Here is a 13034-nt window from a genome sequence, read left to right as displayed (position 1 = left end):
GCTCGTGAACTATCATGTATTTTGACCATGCATAATATAGCCATCGATGTCGTCACGAAAACGGTGGTCCGTTCAGACGAGTTAAAATGTAAACAATCAAGGGTAAAGATTCGGAAAGGTCTTGCGACTAGCCAAGCAAAATTCAACTCTGAGCATGCGCAGGAGTATCACATAACGCGGGACATATAGTTACGGAGTGTAAACATCGTCTCCCACCAAAATGTAAACTCTCCCAAAAGAGTACCGGACCCCTTTCTTGTCGATACAATGTCACAAAGGACGAATATTTCCGATCACTAATTGTGAATCCTGCATTATGTTGGTAAGCCTGCCTTCCTAGTAGCTGTGAGATTGGCAGTTATTATTTCTGGCATTTGTTTTAATTATGGTGAATCACCGTGTTCCATCATTAGTCGAATAATATAATAATATTAATGTAGTGAAAATAAATCAACGGCAGTCAAATAGTGGATGCTTTCTGCTGGAAATCTATGACCAATACTAGTTCCCGAGACTCATTGGAAAACACAGCTTGCAACGACAGACTGGGAGAAATGTCATTTTCCGAATAACAATATAACTATAAATCAATGTTTGTTATCTATCTCCTTGTTGCTTATGCCTATGCCGTGAAGGGCGATGATACTGCCTCGTGTTGTCTGTGACGTCTCCATAGTGACTATCAATCCCATGGGACTCGCAGTGGCGGCTCGTGAAAAATAAAATGGAGGGACTGCAAGCCTCACACAACAGTAGGATACACAAATTTGACTTACCTCAGGTATGAGTTGTAGTTGATGTCCACGAATTCCCAGGGCATGGTAGTAGTGTTGGTGGTGATGGACCAGTATTAATTGAAAATTAAGTCGGCGTGTCTGCTCTTCGATGTAGCAAAATTGTTTATTACTATTTCATTAAAATCCTTTATTTCTGTTATCATTTTATTTTCAATGGATATCACTGCTAAAGCAGACAGTCTGTCATTCTGATAAACACTGATGTTAAACTGGCGTGTATATTCTTTGTTCCTGCTTGTACTGTTCTGTTGAATGGATAAAACTGGTGTAGGTCTTCCTCTTGCTTTGATTTCATTCTTTTCATTTAATGTCAGCTGGGAAAAGTTGATGTTTTGCAAATACTTCACTCGATTTTCCATCGTCAAAGGGTAATTAAAGAAAGCACGATTTAACCACACCGTCCACACGTTGTACGAGACTGAGCTGCTTCAAGTGCGGCGGCGGCGCCAATTAATAACAGACATGAATCGTACAGCATTGACAGCAACTATGAAAGTAACTTAAATGTTGGTCTGATTTTAATGAAAATTCACTTAGCAACGTATTGAAAATAATTAAATAACATATAAAATGATATATTTGTTGGTAGTGTATTATTCAGCTGTCTCTCTAGAGGAATCATACGCCTGGCAGTGAGTGTCTGGGAGGACTGCAGCTGCAGCCCTATGCACGAGCTGCCACTGCATGGGAGGACTTAACGACATCCTCTCGTAGTGTGTATCAGATAATGTTACCAGCATGAATCATGAGATGATATGTTATATTCATAATAATTGTTAATTCATCACTTGAGGTAGAAATAATGTCGAAATGCAGTAAATCAATGGATATGTAATCACAATACACCTATAATTACTATATTTGCAAATTAATGTAATATCGGATCATAGTGTTTCATATTTCGTTCGAAGAGACTCCATTGTAACCTCAGTTCAAGAAAACATATTAACCTTATATTCCTATTTGGCAACCTATCCCCTGGGACTGAAATAGTATCAAAGGTACATAAATCAGCGAGGTTATTCGTAACGTTATTGGTTTTCATGTGGTATCACAATTCACCATCCTATTTCATTACATTATGTTGAAAATACTGCAGATATCTTGGTGATTATCAGGTGAAAGAAGAAAGAACGAAAGGTGCAACTCACAATCAGAAACACCAAATACATCAGGCCCAGGGGGGGGGGTGGATACTTTTTGGGGAGTGTACTTAAGTACTTGTTTAAGTCAAATAAAAAACTCAAAATAAATCGAGAAAAATATAAATCTGCGACGAAAAGTAATAGAATTGCCAGCCACTAGAGGTGGTTACACCGAGGGAAGGAAAGAGTTCAGTGTCCTGTGTAGGACCCTCCATTGTTCATAGAAATGTCTAGGGTTATTACCCCAGTAGTGTTCTTGAGCTGGTAGATACAGACGCTTTATGACGTGGGAGAAACAGACTGAGCTGCTTCATCTTATTTATTTATATAGTTATTACCTTTTATTAACTTATTATTCATTAGGGTTAGGTTGGGTTGAAGCTCATTTCACATAAAATTAAATTTATCTTTGGAAAGGAGTAAAACAAACTCCAGAAAACATACCTTCTATACAGTTTGCCGTACCTTCAAAATATGTATAATATCAATGTATTGAATCTTTTCCTTTCCAATATGAATATTTATTATGCATACTTTAGTTAAGCTGAAATTCATTGTTATTTTACAAAATTTTTAACACTCACGATCCTGCAGTACGGCGGGAATAAGGATATTAATACTCAGTCACTCACCACTGGATACTGCAGCGAATATTGAGTTGCTTTGGAGGGGGAGGGGAGGAATTACACCCAATACTGTTGTGTTGAATGGTCTTGAGACGTTACCGCTTGTGGCCTCACTCATCTCACATAACAACCCTCACTATCACTATTACTGTGAGCTAAAGTAAACTCAGTTCCTCTCTTGTTTCTCAGCACTCGATAGGGACGATGAGGCATGATGGGTCAATGATAACGGGTTTATTAAAACATGTATTCACAATATTCACTACACAAGAAAATATCACCAAATATTCCCAACAATTATCCACAATAAGCAGTCAACAGTATTCACACACACACACGTAAGCCAGTGGATTTAAACGTCCGCGAGTTTATACCTTCACTCCGTCAAGGTCACAGAGACTGAATTTGAAAATGAAAAAATATCGCGCGGGAAAAATCCTCGAGGTGCCAGAGGTACGACACATTTATTATAGATCTTCATCCTATAACTTGTATTATATCCACATTTCATGCGTTCACAGTCGATATCTTTTTTAATACAAATCTGTATCTTGAGGACGTAATTGGGTGTAATAAAAGTATTTGAACTGTCAATTGGGTCCAAGACCATGAATGTTAATGTGAATCTTTAACTAACTTCAACAATATACAGACGGGCACCAGCGCTTCCCGTCTGGACGGGCAAAATAAATTTCTTTCCCGTGTCAACGAGCAGCCGACGTCCACCAAATGGGCCGGTATGACATCATCGATTGCTATATGACATCGGGCTAGTATGTACCTAGGATAAAATACTAGTATTTTAGTCCTTGAGTGTGAACTGGCTTTATTCTCTCCATTAATCTATCTATCTGTTTACCTGTACATATCCATTATTTATTTTGGTTTTGAGTGAAACTATATATAGTAGACTTACACCATTATTGAGTGCAGTTACTGACTCACATTCAAACTTTGTTTAACCTTTACGCTTGTAGGTAGGCCCTATTGTACTCACAATTATATCAAGATTGCAGTTACTCAAACCTAGACACAGGGGCGGATCTAGGAATATCAAAATGAGGGGGGAGGTGAAGTTGTGGGTGGGGTAACATGGCGAGCAGTGCGAGCTAATCCAGCTTTTTTTTTTAATCTTGCTAATATCATGGGCCTTTTGAAGCCATGTACACTTGATATTAGTATATGTTCTGAGGTCAATAGTAATTTTCTGATGAAAATGGTACCCCTGGATCCGACCCTGAGACTTTGTTTTGAGCAGAGCTTTAATTTATTAAATCTACTTGGTTTTGAGTTTAGATACTCATGTCGACCCTCGCGAGACGGACAGTGGGGCTCTGTGGAGGATGGAAGGTGGACGGGGATGATAAAAGATCTGGTGGATGACGTCGCTGACTTCGCTGTAGCGTCTCTCGATATTACACACGAGAGAAGCACCGCTATAGATTTTCTCCTGCCAGTCTCTCGTACACAGTGAGTTATCTTTTTTATTACTTGAATATTGTATCTGGTGTCTCAATTGTACTATCGTATCTCATATACAGTATATAGAGTACAGCACTGTACTGTACTGTACTCCCCTCTCTGGCAGTGAGCTATATCGAATGTACTGAATACATCGTATTTTATATATATATATATATATATATATATATATATATATATATATATATATATATATATATATATATATATATATATATATATATATATATATATATATATATATATATATATATAATTTATTTATTTATATATTTTTTTTATGGGGATTAGCCCACCCGGACACAGGTCACTGACCCACATCGGGGCCTGGGGGGCGAAATAATAATAATAATAATAATAATAATCATCATCATCATCATCATCATCATCATAATAATAATAATAATAATAAGTCATAATAATTCATAATAAATAAAATTTATGATAAAACAAAATAAAATAATAAAATAATGATGATAATAATACAGTAACTGTAATAATAATAATAATATTAATAATAAAGAACTATAAATAAAAAAATAAAAAAAAAGATCAAAAGTGAGAAGCGATATATGTATGTTGTGTTGTCAATGGTAAGAGAAACAATTGAGACCCTGCAATTGTGTGTAAGTGAAGCAGAAAGTCAGATCAGCAACCTGGGACTTGGTCACAATTTTCGTGATGCCATATGGCAGCAGGGTCTACCATTAGACAACACATTATGCTTCCAATATCTTCCCAGGCAGTAGTACCTCCCTGTTTGGTAGCTGCCTACTACCTACTACCTTCAATTATTCATATTTAGTGTCAATATATATATATATATATATATATATATATATATATATATATATATATATATATATATATATATATATATATATATATATATATATATATACGTATATATATATATATTGACACTAAATATGAACAATTGCCGATTACTGATAATTTCTATGTACGTATTTCATTTTCTTTAAACATCTGACTGTTTATAAACAATCAAGCAGATCATAAAATACATATAAATGATCACCTTCACACTAAACCTAACCTAACCCAGAAGAATCAAACAAAAACAAGGAACACAACAGCTAACGTTGTACAATGTTGGTGTACATGACAGCTGATGATGCACGTGTTGGGGTACACAACAGCTGATGATGTATAGTGTTAGTGTACATGCCAGCTGATGGTGTACACTACTGAAGGTGTACAATGTTGGTGTAGTATACAACTAATGGTGTACAATGTTGGTTTTGCACAACAGCTGACTGTGTAAAATTTTGGTGTACATGACAGCTGGCAGTGTACAATGTTGGTGTATACAACAGCTGATGGTGTACAGTGTTGGTGTACACAACAGCTGATGGTGTACAGTGTTGATCTTCATGACAGCTGATGGTTTAGTCTCGTTCAAGATTCTTCGAAACTGCAGCTAGCACAAAATGAAAATACGAAACAACAAAGCCCAACTATTAATTAACCAACGGGGAACTAAGTAATCAATCACGGATAAATTTTGAATTCATTCATAATTTTTACTACATACTATAGTAAACATACGGCCTTGAGTTGCCAGCTGTCATTAGCAGTGTTCGAAGAATCTTGAAAGAGTCTGTACATGTTAGGTGAAAAGTTAATATGGACTGGAGAGAAAGAAGGAAGAAAGAGGGGGAGAGAAACAAGAAAGAGAATATGATGGTAGGTTGGGGTTGGAGGTAAGGAGAAGAGAGCATTAAAAAATGTGATGGTATAAATAAAAAACATGTTAGATACAGCAAGAAATACAGTATGCAAATATTAGTCAGGGGATAGTACGGGTACCACTACACACTCCAGAGTGCAACACGTGAGAGTTGCAAGAGTTTTCATAGTCAGTCTTGTGCAGTACAGTATGTTTATGAGGAACAGAGGACGACTCCAGGCATTTCCTCAACAGGTACAGGATGGTGATGAAGAAACCCTCTACCAATGACCAGACATGGACGACCTTCACACAGGAGTTCCATTTACACGTGTGGGCGGTGCTGGTGGCTTCCATTGTAGTCTTCGCTATCATTTTGTACCTCATCTCCATCACTGAGAAGGGAAAAGAGAAATTCCGCATTTCCGACTCGGTCACTATTGTCCTCGGAGCATTGTGTGGTCAAGGTGAGGAAGATTTATATCCTGTACTCCCTCATTATAACCATGAGGATCGTCTGCATCCAAGGCAAGGAGTTCCTCTGCCATCTTTCTTTGGGTTGCCACAGTGGAGGTGTTGCATGTAAACTTTTCATGTGGTGTATTTATTTATTTCTGTGTTTGTTGTCATTGTTTTATTATATAAATTTCACAACATGCTTAGCAAGTCAACACGTTAATTAGGGTCTGAGTTTGTTATTCACTATGGAAAAAGTGCTGTGGTACACAACCTACACCACCTCCAACCCCTTCTCCTCGTTGGAGACTCAAGCTCACAACTGAGCCATCACCAGAAAAAGCCAGGGTTCCTTTAGTCAACCAGATGCTTCTGATTACAGTCAAAATAAAGATTTTTTCCTGTATAGGAACTGAAGTCGAGTACCGAAGATTGTCGTCCCGCCTGGTGCTGCTGATATTGATGCTGCTGCATGTGGTGCTGCTGGCTCACTACACCAGTAATTTAGTCTCTGCCCTGGCTGTGGGACCTGCCCTCCCTGCTATATCCTCTATCAGCGACGTCGTTAGAAGCTCCTCACTCTCCCTGGGCACTGTCAGGGACACTGCACCTCTAGAATATCTTAAGGTGCTTCATTATTCATATAGTTAGGTTTGTTAAGTTTGTCTTAAAAGAATTACAGTATTGACATTCATGTGAGAAGTACAGTATACACGTATGTATGTACAGTAATGCAGTACTGTACCAGGGGCGGATCCAGGGGGGGTTCAGGGGGTCCGGACCATCCTCCTTTTCATCAGAAAATTCCAATACTTTTTATTTGGTGCAGTACAACATACATAATATACATACAGTACTCAGGCATTTTTGTAGAGTAAAAATTAATTACTATTGACCTCAGAATATCTCCTAGTATCAAGTGCACATGGCTTCAAAATGGCCTAAATGTTGTGCTTGCCATGTTCTTCTACCCACAAAGTTCTTCATGGAACACCCCCCCCCCTTTGATATTCCTGGATCCGCCACTGTGTACTATATAAGATATCGTGTTTTGTTAAACTTTACCGTATTCTTTACAAAGTTATTATTCATTCCTTAATTTGCACAGCACCCGTGAGTTTAAATCAGTAAGCTTAACATTTTTGGTATTCTTATAAAGTACAGTAACAGTAATATGCTTTCCTACTGAAGATCTCAAAAAGTATACAAAATATATTTCATTTTAAGCTCAGTCATATCTAAGGTTGATACAGTTTTATGAAATTTTCTACATTAAATAAATAATTATATATATTTTTTATCTTGGCATTGTCAACTACAGTAAATATAGTATGTTATTTTCATACATATATTATATCAGTTTTGACACCTGACAGTTCACATGCTATTCAAAAGTAACTAACTCACATGAAATAATGTATATAATGAAAATAAAATAAATACAGTAGGTAGTACTGTACTATACAGTCCCCTTCACTAGTGAGTTTACAGGGGATAGTCAGGTTTTGTGCACTGTGGCAGTCCTGTGTTTATGGTACATCCGACAGAAGGAAGCTAGTACAGGTGTAATAGTAAACATACTATGGAATCAAATTAAACAATATTAAAATAAGTATCTCAAAGATAATGATTTGTGTAATACTGTATTTATATAACGAGCCCCCTGTAAACACACTAGTGAAGAGGACTATACCTGTGCCCTTGTATTCTTATGTTACAAATCTTGCCCATAACAGGTTTCCCCTAACCCAGACTACCAGTTGGCATATAAGAACATGATGGCAAAAAAAGATCATGTCCTTGTTGGGGACACACTGGAGGGAATGCAGAAGACACTGAAGGAGAATTACATCTATTTTGATACAGGAATTTATGTGCTGAATGCAGCCGATTGTCGCCACTTAATCCTGCCCAACGCTGTCTTTACCGCCATCACCTCCTTCGCCCTCCAGAAAGGATCCCCTCTTGTTCCTGTATTTAATCAAATGTATGAATAATTGGTGTACTGGTGTCACGTGCTGAGATTATATTGTGCTGAAAATATTCTAGGCATGTGAAGTTCGATCAGAACCTAACCTAACTTGGCTTAACTCAATTAACCTGACATTTTATTCCAAGGGGTAATCTCAGCACACCTCAAGCCTTCAATGATATTTTGATTGAAATGTGCAAGCCTAGAATATTTTCAGCATGGTATAATTTCGGCACACCACATCCGGTAGAATGGTCTGTTTATTGAAATGTGTTTGTGTCAGAGCAATGGGTGATTAGCTTGTGTGTGTGTATGTGTGTGTGTGTGTGTGTGTAAATGTGTGTGATTCTTTAAAACAAGTTTACTTTCACTTACTCAACCATTTTGGTGTGTGTGATCATAGTTACTCCTAATCCTTCTTTTTTCTGAAACATGAAAAGTACACAAAACTTGTATTATTTTAATGAATGCCATTGTTTCCTCTTCCCATATACTGTGCCATGCATGATGCTCATGTGCTAACTTAAACATAATTTTTAGACTTTTAGAAGCATAATGGTCAGATTGCATTGGCTCTTAAAGTTACTATAGTCAGCTGTATAATGGCAAACAAAATATTCCAAGCTCGATTTTATGTGCTATAACTTGTCTAGATGAGTTTGTGGTAATATCAAAGGGGTGTAAAATTCTTCCCCAGACGCTACTCAGTAATCTAATACCGTATTGTGATATCTTAATAGTTTTGAGTTTCTGGTCAATGTACTGTATAAATATAAGCACTGACAAAATGTAAATGTGCAATACAAATTAGAATTAAATCCTTCTCTGCAAACAGAATCCTGAAGATGAAGATGACAGGGATACTGCATAAGTTGGAGCAGCATTTTGGTCCACCTTACCACAACTGTGATCAGACCCAATCTGAGGCCACGGAGCTGGCTGCCGTTTTAACACCCTTCCTTCTCCTGATTTTCGTGATCGGACTGTCAATTTGTTGTTGTCTTGCTGAGCATCTGCATCAAGAGGTAACCTCAACTTTATCCCTCAAAAAACCAGGGATATCTCCCAAATACCCCAAAAATGCCTGTCACACAACCAAAGGCACTTAAAAAAGATCAAGTGTTTTATATCAAGCACAGGTAGTCACAGGATCATCAGCTCAATGATTGAGTGACGGTAAACACCCTGGGCTATGGATGTGGTGTCTTTAGGAACCTACTGTAGACCTAGCAGCATTTGAGACAACTGATAAATACACATCACAAATTGTTTAGTTTTACCCTGTTATCAAGAAAGTTTTTGGAATATTAAATAAAGCATATACTGTACAGTACAGTATAGCAGACACAATAAGATGTATAATGTACTGTTACAGAGCTCTGTGTATTTGTGGTACAAGTACAATTTCTGTAGCCATTTGCTTTTTATAGAGGAATAATGAAGATTTGGACACACATGCACATAACCTTTGTCTACATGAATATAATCAAATATAGTAATCTCCCCATTAGCTGGATTAATTGGTTTCCAGATTTGAGAGATTTCTAAGTACGGCATTGAGAAAAATTTTCTTATCCCGAAAATAATGCACATCTATGGAATTTTTTCCGGGCACTGGTGAATGATTCCATGTCTAAACTACGCTGCTATGAAGGCTTAACTTCAGTCAGACAGACACAGAGCTGTATTTATTTATGCAAACACTGCTGTACACATAAAATAAATTTTAATTAAACAAAATATACTGTACTACTGTACTGTACTATACACTAAACTGTACTCACCAGCAGATGCTGTTGCCTTGAGCTTGTGATGCAGGCAGGCCATATGGTGATATGATGATACAGGATTGCTTGCCGTTCTCCTGTAGCAGGTGTTGCTAACTACCACTCTTCTCTCCCTCCATGAAGGAGGGGATGTACAGACACTGTAAACTGTCCTTTCACCCTCTACACAATAGCCTAGAGTATGCATACACTGTCCACTGCTACATACAGTACTGTACATATGGTACTGTCACACTTACTGAATATAGAGCACAGCAAACATAACTGTAGTCACTTTTTACATCTTGACACTGAATTAACAATATTCTTGGCTGATTATATCCTGGTACAGTAATGTACAATACTGCACAACACAGATCGTATGCGCCAACAGCAGCGAGGGAGCAAACAAGCTTGTACAATGGCAGCAGACAATAAACTAAGAGTGTCATGACACTAGAATTTGAAAAGATAAGCTGTGAGATACATCAATCAATCATAGGCATCCCATGCAGTCACATGATAGTACAGTAGTAGTCAATTGTACCTCATAGCCTCGGTATTTGTAACCCTGTTTATCCGCAATCAATTTATTGTTACCCATTTCCACTATTCGCAATGGTTGCCCCGTTTATTCGCAAATTCTTACGAGCAAAAATTTTGAACCGAGCGCCTCAACCATAGAGTAGGACAGCACGTGTACGTATTCCTCCGCCATACACTCCTTCTCTCAAGCCCGCCATAAGCTCCCGCTCGTCTCAGTCTCACACGTGCTGGCTTGTGTTTTGTGTGATCTCGCAATGCCTAAGCGACCAGCTATTAAATCTCCCAGCAATGTTGCTAAGAGATCACGTGTGGCAGTTACGTTGGACGTGAAATTGGATATCTTAAAAAGACATGAACACGGAGAAGGAAAGACTGTGATTGGAAGAAAATGCCTTCACGGACCTACATATCTAAGGAGGAAAAGACCACACTGGGATTCAAAGTTGCCAAGGACTGCCTCACTCTATTGATTGGTGGAAATGCTGAGGGTGACCTGAAGTTAAAACCTCTCCTTGTGGACCGGTCTGAAACACCCTATGTTTTGAGGGGGGTTGTGAAGAGACAACTTCCTGTCATCTGGCGCGGTGTGACAGGGTCTGTGATGCACGATTGCATGTTCAACTATGTGTCCGGTCGCATTAGTCGCTATAATAAGGGAATTAATTTTGATGATAAAGCTCTGATGGTGATCCACAATGCACCAGGTCATCCACCAGCTAGGTTGACTGGTGTAAGAACATTAAAGTTGTGTTTTTGCCTCCCATCACCATGGCTTTGCTGCAACCCATGGAACAGGGCGTCATATCTACAGTGTATCATGGAGCAGCTGATTGAGAGGATCGATGGAAAAGGAAACCTACAATCTGGGAGTTGTGGAAAAAACACTACAATATCAGGAAAGCCATAAAAAAATATCAGTGATTCATGGGAGGCAATAACACAACAGAACATGAACGGTGTGTGGCGTAAGCTGTGGCCCGAGTGTGTGCACAACTTCGTTGGTTTCCCTTCAGTGCCTGCAATAAGGAAGACTATTGTGACTTGCAAAGAAGGCTGAATTCAATGAAGTGGATGACGCTGATGTAGAAGACCTCCTCGACTCTCACAATGCAGTACTTACCAATGAAGACCTGACAAAACCGGAGAGGCTTCAGCAGGAAGAAATGCCACTTGCAATGGGAGAAGATGCAGATGAAACTCCAACATAACTCCTCACTGTACAAAACCTAAGGAAGCTTATTTCTTGATTTGAGATGGCGACGGATATGGCATTAGAAATGAACCCTAATGTTGACCGAAGTTGCACTATCATCCGCAATGTCAAGAAAGACATACGAGCATACTATGAGGTGCTTGAGGAGAAGGGTGAAGAATGTGCAACAAATGACTCATGATGCATTTATTGCGGCCAAACCTTCAACCCCAAGTGCACCAACCACCCCACCTAAATCCGAACAGAACACAGCTTTTAAGCAGCTGTTCAAGACCAGTGTAAAACCACAGCCTTCAACCAGTGGAGGACAACAGTTTTCAGTGCAAATTGACAGCTATAATGAGAGTGAGGTGGTTGACGACCCTGGCAGTGATAATGAGAGTGAGGTGGCTGACGACCCTGGCAGTCAGGAGAGTGAGTTGGCTGACTATGCTGGCAGTAAGAAGGAGAGTGAGGTGGCTGACAACCCCAGCCTCCTTTTACCCCCAGTAAACCTTCACCCTCTCCCCTAATGCCAACTTCAGCATGCAAGCAACACAGCACATCAGAGGTAAATTAACAGTACTGTATGTTTAAAACTTACCTCACACACCTACGCACATAAACATTCAAACACTCAAATATGTAAAGTATACTGTACTTGTAAACGTATATGCCTAATAAACTCAAAGTGTTTGTTATTGATGTTTATTTGATATTATGCCCTTATTTCTTTATTTATTTTATGTTCTATATGTATTGAGTAAAACAAGTGTTAAAATCTGACGGCCGTGACCACCGCGAGGTGAAACATGGCGGAGATGCCTGTATCCCCCCTATTTACATTATTTTCTTATGGTAGAAATTGCTCCACTATTCGCAATTTCGATATTTGCAACAAGTTTCATGCCCGTAACCATTGCGATAAGTGAGGCAGCCCTGTAATCTGAGCCTACCCTCCTATACCTTCGGCCTGTGCTGGCACATGCTGCAATCTCTCAGAAATTTTTTGAATGCCCGGAACAGAGATTTTTCTCAAAATGCTACAATTTTTTTTTTACGGGTATTGGAAAGTTCTGGGGATTGAAGATTCCGGCTAATGGGGAGATTAATAAATAAATTAATGTATTCCTCTCACTAGGTAATTCAAACAGCTTAAAATATCATGTTATCAGAAGAAAAAGAAAACTAACATTTTAACAAGTCACCTTTATATCATTCCTTTATACATAAATATTTTAGTAAAAAACTAAATATAAAATTTCTCAGCTTCATGAATTCTAAATCAGAAACGGATACATTCCAGATCCACCGTCATAATAACTTGTGTGTTTTTATATTTTACGGAGCTCCTGTTTACCA

At 38.4% G+C, this 13034-nt stretch overlaps 1 protein-coding gene across 1 annotated transcript; it reads left to right on the top strand.

Annotated features, from left to right (window-relative positions):
- Positions 1 to 2383: 2383 nt before the first annotated feature.
- Positions 2384 to 12373, top strand: LOC121865511 (probable glutamate receptor). The gene is made up of 5 exons (XM_042365027.1): positions 2384 to 4038; positions 5996 to 6207; positions 6606 to 6823; positions 7933 to 8183; positions 9004 to 12373. The coding sequence occupies exons 1-5, from the start codon at positions 3713 to 3715 to the stop codon at positions 9275 to 9277; spliced, it is 1281 nt and encodes a 426-aa protein (XP_042220961.1). The 5' UTR covers positions 2384 to 3712; the 3' UTR covers positions 9278 to 12373.
- The last annotated feature ends 661 nt before the right edge of the window (positions 12374 to 13034 follow it).

The sequence above is a fragment of the Homarus americanus genome, unplaced genomic scaffold, assembly GCF_018991925.1.
Source record: "Homarus americanus isolate GMGI-L3 unplaced genomic scaffold, GMGI_Hamer_2.0 scaffold25483, whole genome shotgun sequence".
Classification (NCBI taxonomy): domain Eukaryota; kingdom Metazoa; phylum Arthropoda; class Malacostraca; order Decapoda; family Nephropidae; genus Homarus; species Homarus americanus.
The sequence above is the reverse complement of the archived record's forward strand: the minus strand, read 5'-3'. Positions and strand labels throughout refer to the sequence as shown.